Genomic DNA, 13,931 nt, shown 5'->3' with positions numbered 1-13,931 from the left:
CCCCCCGGCGACTCGCCCCCGCCCACCGCGTGACCGCGCAACCTGGCAATCACCTGCGGAGGGCGGGGCGTGAGCGCGCTTCGCCGCCATTTTGCTAAAGGGAAAGGGAGGGGGAAGGGCTTCCAGCCCGTACTGGTTGAAGTTGGTGGCTGCCATTTTGGAAGAGGGCACGGAGGGTCCCACGCGGTGTGATGGCGGGCTGCCATGCTGGGTGTGGGCGCTGAGTATGAGTGAAGCCGTTGAGGAGCCATTTTGGGTGTGGGAATGGACAAGGGGACTTCAGGATGCATTGTGATAACAGGATTGGGGGGTCTTCCTGGGAAAACACAGTGAAATTGCACTTTGTGCAGCCCAGTCGCAAGATGTATGCCAGAGTGCCCCTCATCTACTACCAAGTGGATCCTTTCTCCAGTACATCTCTGTACATCTCTCACTGCCAGGCCATCACCAGCTTCTGGCCACCAGTAGCTGTGACTGCCTTTGTGCAGCCCTCAGCCCATCTTCAGGCTGCCACCACATCCCTCATACCATAGGCAACATAAGCACTTTACAAGAGAAAATTCCAGCAACGCACAAGAAGGACCTTTGGTCTTTCGTATGAGAACAAGTGGCATGGCTGGGAGTGGCTCCGGGGTGCAGAGCACGAAGGGAGAGGTCATGCCCTGAGGAGGGGTGCTGGCAACCCTGGGGTTTTCCCTGGGAATCCTAGTTGGCCCTAGTTAGATCCACAGCAGGACCCCTGAGGGGCTCTACTGAAACTGCATTTTGACTCCTAGGAGCAGGGCTGAGCACCCCTTTCTGTTTTACAGCATTTGTGGCAGATGCTGACAGGCAAAGAGTTGAAATTGTGACATAACATACGTCAAAAGTTTCCATGAGGATAAGCCAGGGTTTTCAATCGGAATCCAGATCAAAAAAGCATTCTACTCAGACGGAAAGTAGTCAAGAGACTGGAGATCTGTTTGATTATTATATAAAAATGAAAGTAGAGCTTTCTGACCATTGACCTTGGTGCTTTGCAGGGCAGATGTTCTGTGTGTTTCAGGAGGAATGAAGCACTGGGAGATGCAGTGGCTGACATCATGCACACAGTGTGTTAGAGCTGTGGGAAATCCCAGGTTTTTCATGGTTCTGTCCACAAAGAATGCTGTTAATTGAGCCACTGCCACTATTGTCCGTGTCATTGAGGAATCTAATGTCTCAGTGATGACATTACCTGACTAATGTTTCCTGTTTATTTCTTTTTTTAATAACAATACCAAACACTCACATAACATTTTGCACTTTACAGCAGTATCAAGCATTAACTAATGAACCTGCTCACACCCAAATGAGCTATACAATGTCATTATTACGTGCAGAAGGACAGAGTGACTTCCTCAAGGCTATAGTGAGTCAGTGGCAGAGGTAGAATTATGCTCATAGTCCTAATTTGCATTTGTTCCGGCAAACAATGCACCTTTGCCTTTCTGGAGTGTGCAAATACAGAAAGTATTGCCATCACAACAAATTAACTGTTTAATTCTGGTGATTTTTTAAAAAATGGTACATTAATTTATTCTTGACAGAAGGATCTTGAAGTGCAATTCATTCTCTTGTTCACTCGTAGGAGCCCAAAATAGTCAGCTTTCCAAACTCATACTTCCATCCTATGATGTGCTGAACACCTCCCCTTTTCATCTGGTGATGGGTAATATATTTGAAATCTGTTTTGGTGAGAAGATGATCATGGGACTATAAAGACTTTTATTAAGGTTTAGGAATCTCAACCTGGTTTTTACCTGTAAATTCTGTGCTTTTTTTTTTTCTTTGCATCTTTGTCCATCATACAAGGACGTGCTGCTTGTATCAAAAAATACAGGGATGTGTGATCTGAACATTTTGTAAGCTCAAATACAAGCAATAAAATTATTGAGGACTTAAACAAAATATTCATCGTTTCTTCTGTAGATAAGACAATTTTCCAGTGTTGGTGCTTTTCTATTTCAGTTGTTCTTTTTTAGTAGCACTTCAATCTCTGCCAACCAACACCTGTTCTGAAGTTCTGAGATGACTGATTTGAGATACTGTGTATATGCAGATCTCAAAAGAAAAAAAAAATAAAAAAAAATGTGCTGTTTGTATCAAAAATTGGATTGCCAAGAGTTGCTTTTTTGCATATATCTTTACGTCCAGAAATGTATAAAATGCATGGTCTCCATTCTTGTTTCATTTGATTCCTCATTCCCACTATTGAGTGTTCAGTAAAGGCATTTAGAAATAATTCACCTAGATTTCTCAATTTCTAATAATGATAAAAGTTGCTTTTTCTTCAGTGAAGTACAGGAACCCTCAACAGAGGAGCAGAGCCTGGCCACCAGACATTGTTCTTAGTAGATGCCATGTTAGGGAAAGACAGGTGAAAAGTGAGGGAACAGGTCTTTTTCTGATGACTTTTCTTTCAGTGAAAATAAAGGCTTGACTGACATTTATTTCAGAAATTAACCTAACATATCATCAGCCTCATGTGCTGAAAAACCTAATTTTCACCAAGCTGGAGGGCGCTATGTTGCCAGTTAAGGAATGACTGTAGTCATTCATTCCTACAATGAAGTATAGAATGACTTGATAATCAGTAGAAAAAAAATGTGGATAAAAAAGTCATGCTCTGTCTGGGGAAAAAAAAAAAAAAAAAAAAAAAAAAGGAACCAAATCTCTGCATCCAGTAGTTAAATATTATAGAGCTGTTTAGTACTGTTCTCAGAGAAGTCAGGATTTGAGAGGTTTTAAATTTGCCCATCTGTTTCATTTCTCCTTAGCATCTGAATCATCAAATAGTCCAGTTTTTGTATTACACAATAGATGTATATTTAAAGTGAAATTGTACCCAGTTTCTTAGAAGCAGACATCAATCATTCTAAACAATATTTATGGACAAATCAGAGCACACAATAAATTATTCTGATCACAGAGGTAAAGAAGAAACTGGGCCTATGTAACATTTTTTCCCCTAATTGAATTATCTGTTAAAAGAAACACCCCCTTGAAAGCAGCATACAATCTCACATTCAGTTTATATAAAAATATACAAATGTGCAAACTGTTGAAGTGCATGAAATTATGTTATCCCTTGTTAACTAACACTGTGCACAAACTTGCTCCCATCAGTAGGCAAACAGAAAAAAACAGTAATAGAGATCCTGAAAATAGTTAAACTCTTTTGGAACAAACTCCTAAAATCCTTATGATGTATTTTTATGGGTTTTTCTCTAGTCATTTTTTCTTTGATTCTGTGATAGATTTGTTGGAAAGGGAAAGTGCCAAGTCTTCTGGTCAAAAAAAGCTTCTGTGTTTTAAAAACATACAAATAAAGCTGTTCCATTTCTGTGGAATGGTTTCTCTTCAGGACGTGTTGTATCCTGAATAAGAGATTTGTAATATACTCCACTCATTTAATTTTGTAATTTGGCAATATTTTCAGTAAAACTTATGTAAATTTACTGAAAATATAGATAGATTTGCTGATCTTTTTTTTTATATATATATTGTTTTATGATTTATATTTATATTGTTTTTATATTGTTTTATATTTTTTATACTTCCTAATAAGTGAGTTGTCTTTTTCCCAGGGCTAAGGTTAAATTAGCAAGTGGTTTTTTTGTTTTGTTTTGTTTTGTTTTATTTTGTTGTGTTTTTTTTTTTTGTGTGTGTGTGTGTGTTTTTTAAAGGAGGGAAGTGAAAAAAAATTAAGAGGCTTGTAAGCAGTTGCTTCATTTGTGTCTCTAAGAGCAGCTTCCTTTTCCTTTATCTGATGAAGTGGTTTCTCTTCTCAGAACCAGAGTCTGGCTGCAAAACTGCTACGCTGGAGCACATGGCTGTCTAGGTAAGAGTACAAAATCCATTAAGTTAGCAGATAGACTACTAGTATTGTGGTACAGGTTTTATCCTATCTCTCCATTAGTGTGATGCTAACATCATGCAACAAGGAGAAGGGACACAAAACAGGCTGGAAAAGACTGCTCTGGGACAAGTATTTCACCCCCAGAATATGTGAAACATGAGGCAAGAGGGCGAACAACATTGAAAGGATGAATTAGAAAAGACACGCCAGCTTGTTTTATTGTTGTAGTGGTATTGCCTTGATCATAATACCTATTGCTTAGGAGAGGGGAGGAAGGATGGAGAAGAAAAGTATTTGGGTATGAGTTTTCAGGATTCTGAGCTGTCCTGTCCTCATAGTAAAATTGCTTTAGATCTCACAGAGCATTCCAATAGCTCTTCTAGTATTGTTTTTTTAATAACTTATTGCATTAATAAGGTACTCAGCGTTATTTGTGTGTATATACACAATCCTTAAAACTTAGCAGAAAAATAAGCTGTTCTAAAAGTAGCTTCTTAGAATACCAAGTGTCACACATATGAAAATATTTTGTACAGCATCTTTCTGTATGCCTAGAGGAAAACATGAGGCACAGAAAGATATAGCAAAATAACATTCACCTGTGTGGTCTACATTCTTAAAAAAAATAATAAGAAGAAGAATTCTATTTGCTCATGTCAATGAATTTGTTGATGCTCTTTAAAATATCCATAACGTGTATCTTAAAGGCTGAACTCTTTTAGACCTGCTTGAGTTTCTACAGAATCTTTGAGAGCTGTAAGCAAAATTTAGTGTAGTATATGAAAAAGTGCTGTTCATTTTAAGCAAAAAAGACCATGTTACTGAAGGACATATTTTAACTCTCCTAAACTGTAAAGGTTTTCAGAATTAAGTTTTAATATCTTCTCATTATAGAAAACATCCAGCTATGGGTGGTCCCTCTACTTGAGGAAATCAACTTGGCTGTATAACTTATTTTAAGAACACAAACCAATCTGTTGTTGAAATTGTTTAGAGAAAAAAAGAATCAAAAACACATCTGTCCTTCCATACACAATAGCACTGGTACAGCAGCTACCCCGCAGATCTAGCAGACGTTTTCTTCCCCTGAATCTTACCTATTAGGCAAAGTACATGCAAAACTACACTGTATTGTAATGAGTATTGCTTACAGCAACTTGTCCTTTATGAACTTGAATTTTACATAGAGGACATATAATGGAAATGTATTGGTTGTGGATGTTTCCAAGATTAAGCTGGTGATTCTAGCTAATCTCTATATATTTCTAATTAGTGACTGAACTCTGTTAGTAACACAAAATCTTTACAGTCTTCTCCGTATTTTCTAATTTCCCAAACAGTAGTAGGATTCTTGTATTCTAAAAATAAAAAAGCCTCCCCCGTTCTCCCCTTAGAAAGTTGTTTACAGAAAAGAGCACGGAATATCCATTGTGTATTTGTGCTTATGAAAGGATAGTTGCTTGCGTACTTTGTTACTTACAAAATGTCATAAATGCAGAGATCGTGTAAAGTTCTCTTTGAATCCGAATTAGATACTGTGGAAATGCATCAATACAAATACAATATGTAACATTCACAGGGTTCATTTATGGGTTTGTTTGCATATATTACTTGAAGTAAAAGATTTGCTAGTCCACTTCTTAAATTTTATGTCTAGTTATTTTATTTTCTCAGAGTTCTCTTAACAGCACGTTTTCTGTAGCAAAATGATAAAGAGATTGGGAAAATGATAATCATTGAATAATCTGTCTAAAAGAGAGAATTGGTGTTGAGAATCATATACATAGATATTTTTTTTCCATTGGTACACATCTGATACTAAAACAAGTCTACTAAGTAAGGTGAGACATTTGAGTCACAGACAGTTTGAATCACGAAAGACAAACCATTAAACAGTATCTTTAAACAGAAATTCCTTGATAGATTTTTAGAAAAATTCTAACAGTAAATGAGAAAAATTACCAAACACTGTGTTTCAGGGTGCCTGTAAGCCAATACCATCTTCCTGGACAAAACTATCAGGTATGCTCAGGAGCTGAGAAAAAACATGGGAATGCTTCAGATCATGCTTTCAGGTAAGAAAAATAATTTTGCATTACATAGTCCTAATTATCAGAAAAGTGCTGTGTAAGGAAGAATGGTATGGACAGGTTCCTCTGAGACAAGACCCCAAATAACTGTAGTGAAATGTGTTATAATCAGATGCAAAACAGTGCTTTGTGCTTTTATATTTCTGTTCAAGAAACTACAACATACATTGTGATCTACTTCATTTGCTGGCTCTTTGACACACTTCAGTATAGGTCAATACATGCCAGAATGACACACTTTTTGTTATTGTTGTCACTGAAAGAATATCCTTCTATAAGTAGCATCAATGTGTCATCAAAGCTAGGACATGGATTACCTGAGGAATTACAAACTGTCTTCTGAGCTTTGTTCATAGAAACTGTTGACGATAGTAGTTGAACATAAAAGAAAGACATGGGGTGTCATAAAAGAAAGACCTGTGAATATGGACAGAAAATATTGCTGAGGTGATAACTTTCACGTCATCTTAGCTCTCTTTTTGAACCCTATCTTCAGTGTCCCAGCCTGCCATAATCCAGTTAGAGCTTAAAATGTTAGTTCCTTAAGGCAGGTGGCAGAAGAGCAAAGCAAGGTCTTGCCTTAAAGAACATGCAGTTTATTCAGATGACTACAATATAAAGACAGGCGGTATACCTATAATCAGTAAGATTGAGAGAGGAAAACTTTTAGAAACAGTGGGTTAAAAAGAGAAGGTTAAAGGTAAGTTAGTTGGTCTGTGCCTAGGTTTGAAAGAGCTGATTTAGCTAGCTGTGGGAGGATCTGTGGTGTGTAACATGAAGACAAGTCGGGAGCTTGTAAGGAGGATGAGTCTATAATACAGCAAGTCAATTAACAATGGAGAAAGAGTTTGTGGGGGAGGAGAAAGAATTCCAATTTCTCAGTCATGCGCCTAGTATAAACACTGCCTCATCCACTTACTGCATTACATACATGCTTCTGAAAAGGCACATTTCCCTGTTAGACCTGTTATAGGAAAAAGGATGCTAAAATTATATAAAGAACATGTATGTATTTTATCTGTTATTTATCAGTCTGTGTACATGTGCTTTGCTTTTGGTAAGAAGTGGGCCAGCAAAACCCTGGGATCCAATTTCTAGAGCTAGATGTTTAATGTGCAATACTTACCTATATTGGTGAGCCTATGATGCCCTATATACTGTGCGGTTTTAATAAACCACACTGAAAAGCATATTTCTTATGTATGTCTTAGGTATAGGCACTGCTTTTTTCAACTAGTCATCATTATAAGTAAAGCTCCTCAGTGGAACAAACAGAGAAGTCTTTCTCAAGAATTTTCACTATCTTTCAAGCACGTGAACGAATTTAGGACTAACTGCGAAAAGTGAGCCAATTCAGTCAAATAAATCAGTGGCTGGTAAAAAGTGTGTACTTCCTGACTGTTTATGTCATTGCTCCTTTTTATTTCCTGAATATCAGTGAAAGTTTCTCTATAGAAAAGAGAGATCCATGTAATAGCTTCTGAACAGTAAATAAACCTACATGGGTTTCTCTGACAAACCCACAAACCTCCACGCAGATGCATCAGACCCATAAAGGGCAGAATGAGTTTGCCTACCACATAGGAAAATCCCTGTACCATAAATTGTTTTCAGTTTGAGCTGCTTCCTTTGTAAAAGAACAGTTGTAGACAGTTCTATCTTGCAACCTACTCATTCTACAACTGCTTCACCTCCTCTGCTGGCAGTCTAGACTCAAACCACAGATAAATTGTTAGAGGTGATCTCTGAAGCAGTGTATTTGGCAATAGAGCTGGACCACAGCAAGTATTCTCCATGCTTGTGTTTCCTGAATTTTTTGGTTAGATCTCTGAAGAAGGGAATTACTGAATGTCAGAGCTGTGATGTAACCAGTGAGTACCGATTGTCTCATAGCTATGGTAGTACACCCTTTCTTACTGAAAGGTCAGCTTTTCTAAGTGCTTCTAAAACTTAGGCAGCCAACTCCTCCAGTCCCATTTCTTACTCAGGGCTGCCATTTTACTGATATTTTCATGTTGAAGCTGTTGACAGCATGGCTGTTGTAGTGCTTAAGACTAGCTTAATTGCTGATGATTTTACAAACTCATGCAAGGCAACCACAATTTTGTAGAGGAAAGAATTGTAAATAAAAAATTGTATTCAGAGAGTCTCCATCTGATTTGAGAATTAAGCCTGGCAGATTCTCCTGTGCATGCAAGAATCCAGTAGTTGCCACGTTTCACATGAAGGTTACACACTGTAACCTTTGCTGGAATAGCAATATTGATTGCAAGCTCTTGGGGGATCACATACAAAGGAGGGGTGGGGAACTAGGGAAATGTGCAGGTGTCGCAAGAGTGATTAGTAACAGGAATGCATATCAGCCATGTTCTCCTCTTCTGAGCATATCCCAACATGTGGAAGTACCTGAATCCCTGTCTTTGTTTCTCCATTGTTTTAAAGAGGAGATAAGAAATCTGCCATATGGCCAGCACCCTATTTCACTCCTGTTTATTATTTGTGGTGCACTTTCTGATCTTCTTTGACCTTCTTACAAGAGAGACCTTTGATTCTAGCATCCTATCCCTCTGGAAGTGTCTCATACTGCTTCTGCTGTATAAGCTTGCATATGACTGACCTTGACCTTCTTAGACATTGGGGTTCTTCCTCTGCATGTGTCCATCCAGGAGTGTTTAAAACTTTTGATCTCCTACAAAGACAATTTATTTCTTCAAAAAAAAAATACCACCAATAAGTCAAAAATGTTAATATAGCTGATATTTTTCCTTTTTGACAACAGAAGGATGGAATCCTACCAACCAGGTCCTGAAGAACTAACAGATGACCACCTATCAGACTACAGAAGGTTTTTTATTGCTTCTGGGCTGGAATTAGCACAAAATTCGTCAGGGTGGACAATGAACAACACTGCTATGTGCCCTGATGATCACACCCTGGATAAGTATTTGTTTCCATTTGTGTACAGCATTGTGATAGTCATCAGTATTCCCATCAACTGCGTATCCCTCTATGTGTCTTGCATTCAAGTGAGGAAAAAGAATGAGTTAGCAGTCTACCTCTTCAGTCTGTCCCTGGCTGACCTTTTGTACTCTGTGATTCTGCCTCTGTGGATTGATTATGCCTGGAATGCAGATAACTGGAGGCTTTCAGCCACGCTTTGTCAGATTTCCGCCTTCCTCATGTATATGAATTTCTACACTAGCACTGCATTCCTCGCTTGCATCTCTGTCAACAGGTACCTGGCATTAGTTCACCCCTTGAAGCTCCAGCACTTGCGCACAAGAAGATTTTCACTGATTGTCAGCATAATTGTTTGGCTTCTGGAAGGCATCATGAATTCTGTCATACTGATGAAGAACGAAATATTCAGTGATCCTTGCAATTCCACTAATCATACGTTATGTTATGATAAATACCCCCTGGAACTGTGGCAGGCACAGATAAATTTACTCCGGATATGCTCAGGGTACCTGGTTCCTTTGATAATCATTGTTTTTTGCTATCATAAAATCTACCAAGCAGTGAGGTGTAATCAAGCCACAGTAGATGAAGAAAAGAAAAAAATCAGGAAACTTATACTGAATATCACAGTTACTTTCATTCTTTGCTTCACGCCTTATCATGTTATATTGTTTATTCGTAGCATCAAGGAACCATACTCCACTAACCCCCAGTTTTTTCTGTTGATGTATAAGATCTACAGAATCACACAAGCCTTAACAAGTTTGAATTGCATTGCCGATCCAATTCTTTACTGCTTTGTGAGTGAAACTGCACAAACAGACATTCTGAATTTGCTCAGGTGTTGCTTAGACCTACAAAAACCTGAGGGAAACCAAGTGGAAGAACATACTCCGTGCAGTTCTACTACAAAGAGCAATATCACCTACAGAACTTGCTGTGAAACTGAGACTCTCTCAAAAATGGCTGCAAGAGCATAGTCAAAGAAAAAGTGGATAACATAAAGGGAAAAGAAAGGAGAACTATTCTGCCATCTATACCTAGGAAATACCCCAGAAGTATACTAATCTAAGTGAAACCAGTAGCTGGAACTAATGAGAACTTATTACAGGGTCAATGAAATTGAGGGAGCATCATCATGTATCTTTAAAACAGATGTGGTACATAAATCAAGAAACAAACATACAGTCAAGAAAGGTGAACATGACATGCTGAAAAAATTACTGAGGATTCCCCACCCAACTGCCCCCTGTCTCAGATTGCTAGCAAGTCCATGTACTGGGCATACATGTTTAACGTACTCTGAGCTGAGCTGGAGAAAGGCTGAGGTCCTCTTAACCAGTCATTTGTTTTCCAGTTTTAATAAAAACCTGAAGCTTAGCTGTGAAGGAGCCTTATTTAGGATTGTTTTTAAATCTGTGATAGAAATGAATAAAAAACACACACAAACACAGGTCATTCCAATGATTGGCAAAGGAGCAGACAGAGAGAGGATGTTCAATCTTTTCTCTGGTGTGATGGTGCTATGAAGATTCCTTTCTTTCAGTAATGGCTCAAGTTCTCCTTCAGCATACTCCTCCGATTAGCCACTTCTTCAAATTGTTTACCTCATGTAGTCAGAGACTTAACTTCGATCTTCTTCGGAAAATGTCCTCATATATAATTATATGTCATGTCTTTTCATTACAATATGAGTGTTGGATTTCAGATAGTTGAAGATTCATTACTTAGAGCGTATATAAGGAACCAGATTCTAGCCACTGATGGTTTAAGTCAGATTAAATTTTCCTAATACAATACAATAAATTTTCCTGTACAAGGAGGAAAGGAAAGGAATGGAAGGTGAGGTTTCATATCTCTACAACACGAAAGACTAGTCTTTAGTCTTGCTTATTTTGACTGTAATCCGGAGTGTTTGTTTGTTTGTTTTTATGGAGCCAACAGAGCAAGGAGGTCTATATCCACTTATTTGACTGCAGATGGAGTTTACAGCTAGAGTTACTGGCCGAGCTCTCAGTCAGCCAGTTTTACAAAAATTCGAACAAACCAACTATACTAAAAAAACCAGCAATGAACAAAAATGGACCAATAGCTAATAAGAATGGCAGCAAAGGATCCTAAATTATAAAAGGGCTGAAATTAGCACAAATGAAAAGCAGAGCTGTTAACACAGGGATCTGGTCACATGCAGACTCCCTTCAATCGCTGTGATTCCCTGGTAGTGGTGGGCACCTGTCCCTGTGAAAAGACAATCAAAAGACTGTGCGGTTTTCTTTGTCTCCTCATAAACTTTTTGCTTTAGGTCAGTTTCCAGGAAGAGTGTTTGATTTTGGTGGTTTTCCAGTTTCATAGGGAAAAAAAAAATCTTTCCATCAAAAATACCCCCCTGTGCAAGTCTGTAGTTTAAAGAATTTGGACCAGCAATTTTCCACACAATGCTAGGATTGACATTATACTTGGAGGACCAGCACACAATGATCACAATCAGCACTGAAATTTTTGCATGGAAATTATCAATTTCTCCATTACAAAAAGCCACTTTCATTGTTTTCATGAGTTCCTGGTTGTGTCTATTTATACTTTCAGTTAATTTCACATTCTGAGAAGGGAACTTGAGAGGCTGAAGAAATTGGAGTTGTTCAGCCTAGAGAAGACAAGACTTTGGGGGTCCTAATATCAGTCTTATAATACATGCAAGTAGAGTGTTGAGAAGACAGCCAAGCTTTTCACAGCAGTGCATAGCAGGACAAGAAACGCAAACTCAAAACAAGAAGGATCAGAGTCGATATATGCAAAAATTTTTGAACTCTGAGGACTTCCAAGCAGTGGAGCAGGTGCACAAAGATGTTTTGCACCCTCCATCCTTGCAGGTTTTCAAGACCCAACTGGACAAAGCCCTTGAAAAACCAGGTCAGGCCTCATAGCGGACCTTACTTAGAATAGAAGGTTGAACTAGAGGCTTCCTGAAATCCCTGCCAATAAGAATTCTCCTGTGATCATATGAACTTTTATAACTATGTATGTCACTATTCTGGCTGTTACCTTCCTCTTTAAAAAAGTAGGTTCCCTTCCCTTCTTTGTTTTCATTAATCCTTTTACTGGATTTTATTTTCATGTGGTTTTGTGTTGTTTTTTTTTTTTTTTTCGTTTTTTTTTTTTTTTTCTGTAATTACATTTTATATATTATGAAGCAAAAATATGTAAGCAGCAGCACAAACTACTTCACCACAGATGTGTCCCTGTGCTGACCTATGAACACAATGTATTTTGCAACAGAATGTGAAATTTCACTGCTGCACTGGAACAAAAGCAGAACCAAGATTCACTAACTTCATGGAAAAAAAATAACTTGGTTTATTTCTAAACCTTTCATGTGCCAGAAAGGTTGGAAAGTTAATTCATTTTTGTGTTATTATTATTATTATAAGTGATAATTAAAGCTAAACAACAAAACTGAGTCAAATTTAACCTGTGTGTCTGAAAGCCGTGAGAGCTGGCTGCTCTGCAAGGTAACCAGGAGCTGAGGATGACAGCAAAGTCAGCAGGGCAGTATCCTCACCGAAAAGCCATGCAAACCCACAGCACCCAAGTGAGGTGTGTAGAGCAGATCTGGTGACAGTAACCAGCATCAGCCAACAGCTGTCTGATCATCAGACAAATCGCATGGACGTGCCGTAGTGACAAGGCGGGTCTGAGGTTGAGCCAGGAAGCCAAGTCAACAAGCCATGGTCAGGATCATCAAAGTACAAGGCAAAGCATCATGTTCCCGAGATGTGTCTAAAGTGAGGGCACAGGGCAAGTGCCTGAGCTAACAAGCAGCTCCTGTGCCAAGGAGGAGAGATCAGCACCAAGAATCATTCCAGCTTCCTCTCCCACCCACCTGGCTCTGTGTTGCAAGGCAGCACAACATAAGCACTGGCCACCACAAAGGCAACCAAGGCGACAGGGGAAGAGGCTACAAAGCCTGTAGGTAAACTCAGGGCCCTGACACTGCAAAGAGCTTTATTTCCACAAAATTTGGCCCTGAGATTCAATACATTTTAATTTTCTGCCTTTGCTCATGAAATCCCTAGCTTGGGTCAGCTTCTGTTTTTATGTGTGGATGGTTTTTGTAGCATCATTTCTTATAGTATGTCCCTGCCTTACTGAAGATCCACTTGAGATAAAGGAAAGCAATGACAATGGCTGGCCCATATTCTAGGCTTCTTAAAGGAACTCTAATAAATTAGGTGTCTACTTTACGAAGATAAAACATAGGTACCTAATCCCTTAGGCTGATCTGAAATGCTCACTTCATCTGTTGAAATAACAACCCTCTGGTAAAATGAGGAAACTGAGATTGCATCGTCCTGTACTTCAGTTATTTGTGTATTTACCTCATTATTCTTACAGAGCTAAAAATTTGCAATCTTTTTCATTCTCTCTCCAAATTTTTTTGTCCCAGCTTGACCAAATTTCCTGTATGAAAATGGATATCTATATTCTTTTTGGAATCACACAATATTATAGGAGAGAATTCCACAGTGAAAAACGTCTTCATGAAGGCTCCAGCACGCACTGTGCATTATTATTACTAAATATTCCATAGAGAATTCCTAAAAGCTCTGCAGGTAAAAACCAGGTGCAAATTCACAGAAACCACTTAAAAAGCAAGAACATTTGTTACAGGAGAGAGTTTATAAAAATCCAAAAATCTACTTAATAGCAAGAAATGCATTCCTCAGTGTGACACTGTAGTTCCTATCTCACTTCTCAATCTATACTGTAAGAATATGGTTAATTAAAAGCCATGATGTTAACTTATTTAATATCTGTAGGGTATGAAATATCAGTGCCAAATGATATTGTCAGCACAGTAACAACAGAGGTGGGTTTATATGTCAATAATTCACTTAAAGCAGAATCCACCTCCCAGCAAAGATATAGCTCAGCTTCTTAAGCTTGGAAGTTTCCAGTGAACTGTGGAGACCTTGCCAGTGGAGTTTTAGACTTCATTTGAC

The 13,931-nt window shown here is 38.5% G+C and overlaps 1 protein-coding gene across 1 annotated transcript; it reads left to right on the top strand.

The window, feature by feature from the left end:
- The first annotated feature begins 3,723 nt into the window (after positions 1 to 3,723).
- On the top strand, positions 3,724 to 10,054 carry GPR65 (G protein-coupled receptor 65). The gene is made up of 3 exons (XM_005017817.6): positions 3,724 to 3,862; positions 5,860 to 5,955; positions 8,750 to 10,054. The coding sequence occupies exon 3, from the start codon at positions 8,754 to 8,756 to the stop codon at positions 9,909 to 9,911; it is 1,158 nt and encodes a 385-aa protein (XP_005017874.1). The 5' UTR covers positions 3,724 to 3,862; positions 5,860 to 5,955; positions 8,750 to 8,753; the 3' UTR covers positions 9,912 to 10,054.
- The last annotated feature ends 3,877 nt before the right edge of the window (positions 10,055 to 13,931 follow it).

The sequence above is a fragment of the Anas platyrhynchos genome, chromosome 5, assembly GCF_047663525.1.
Source record: "Anas platyrhynchos isolate ZD024472 breed Pekin duck chromosome 5, IASCAAS_PekinDuck_T2T, whole genome shotgun sequence".
Classification (NCBI taxonomy): domain Eukaryota; kingdom Metazoa; phylum Chordata; class Aves; order Anseriformes; family Anatidae; genus Anas; species Anas platyrhynchos.
Note: the sequence above shows the minus strand (reverse complement) of the source record. Positions and strands in the feature narration are given on the sequence as shown.

Excerpts from the sequence above, each read along its gene's own strand:
- GPR65 (XM_005017817.6), top strand. The coding sequence starts at position 8,754 with ATGGAATCCTACCAACCAGGTCCTGAAGAACTAACAGATGACCACCTA.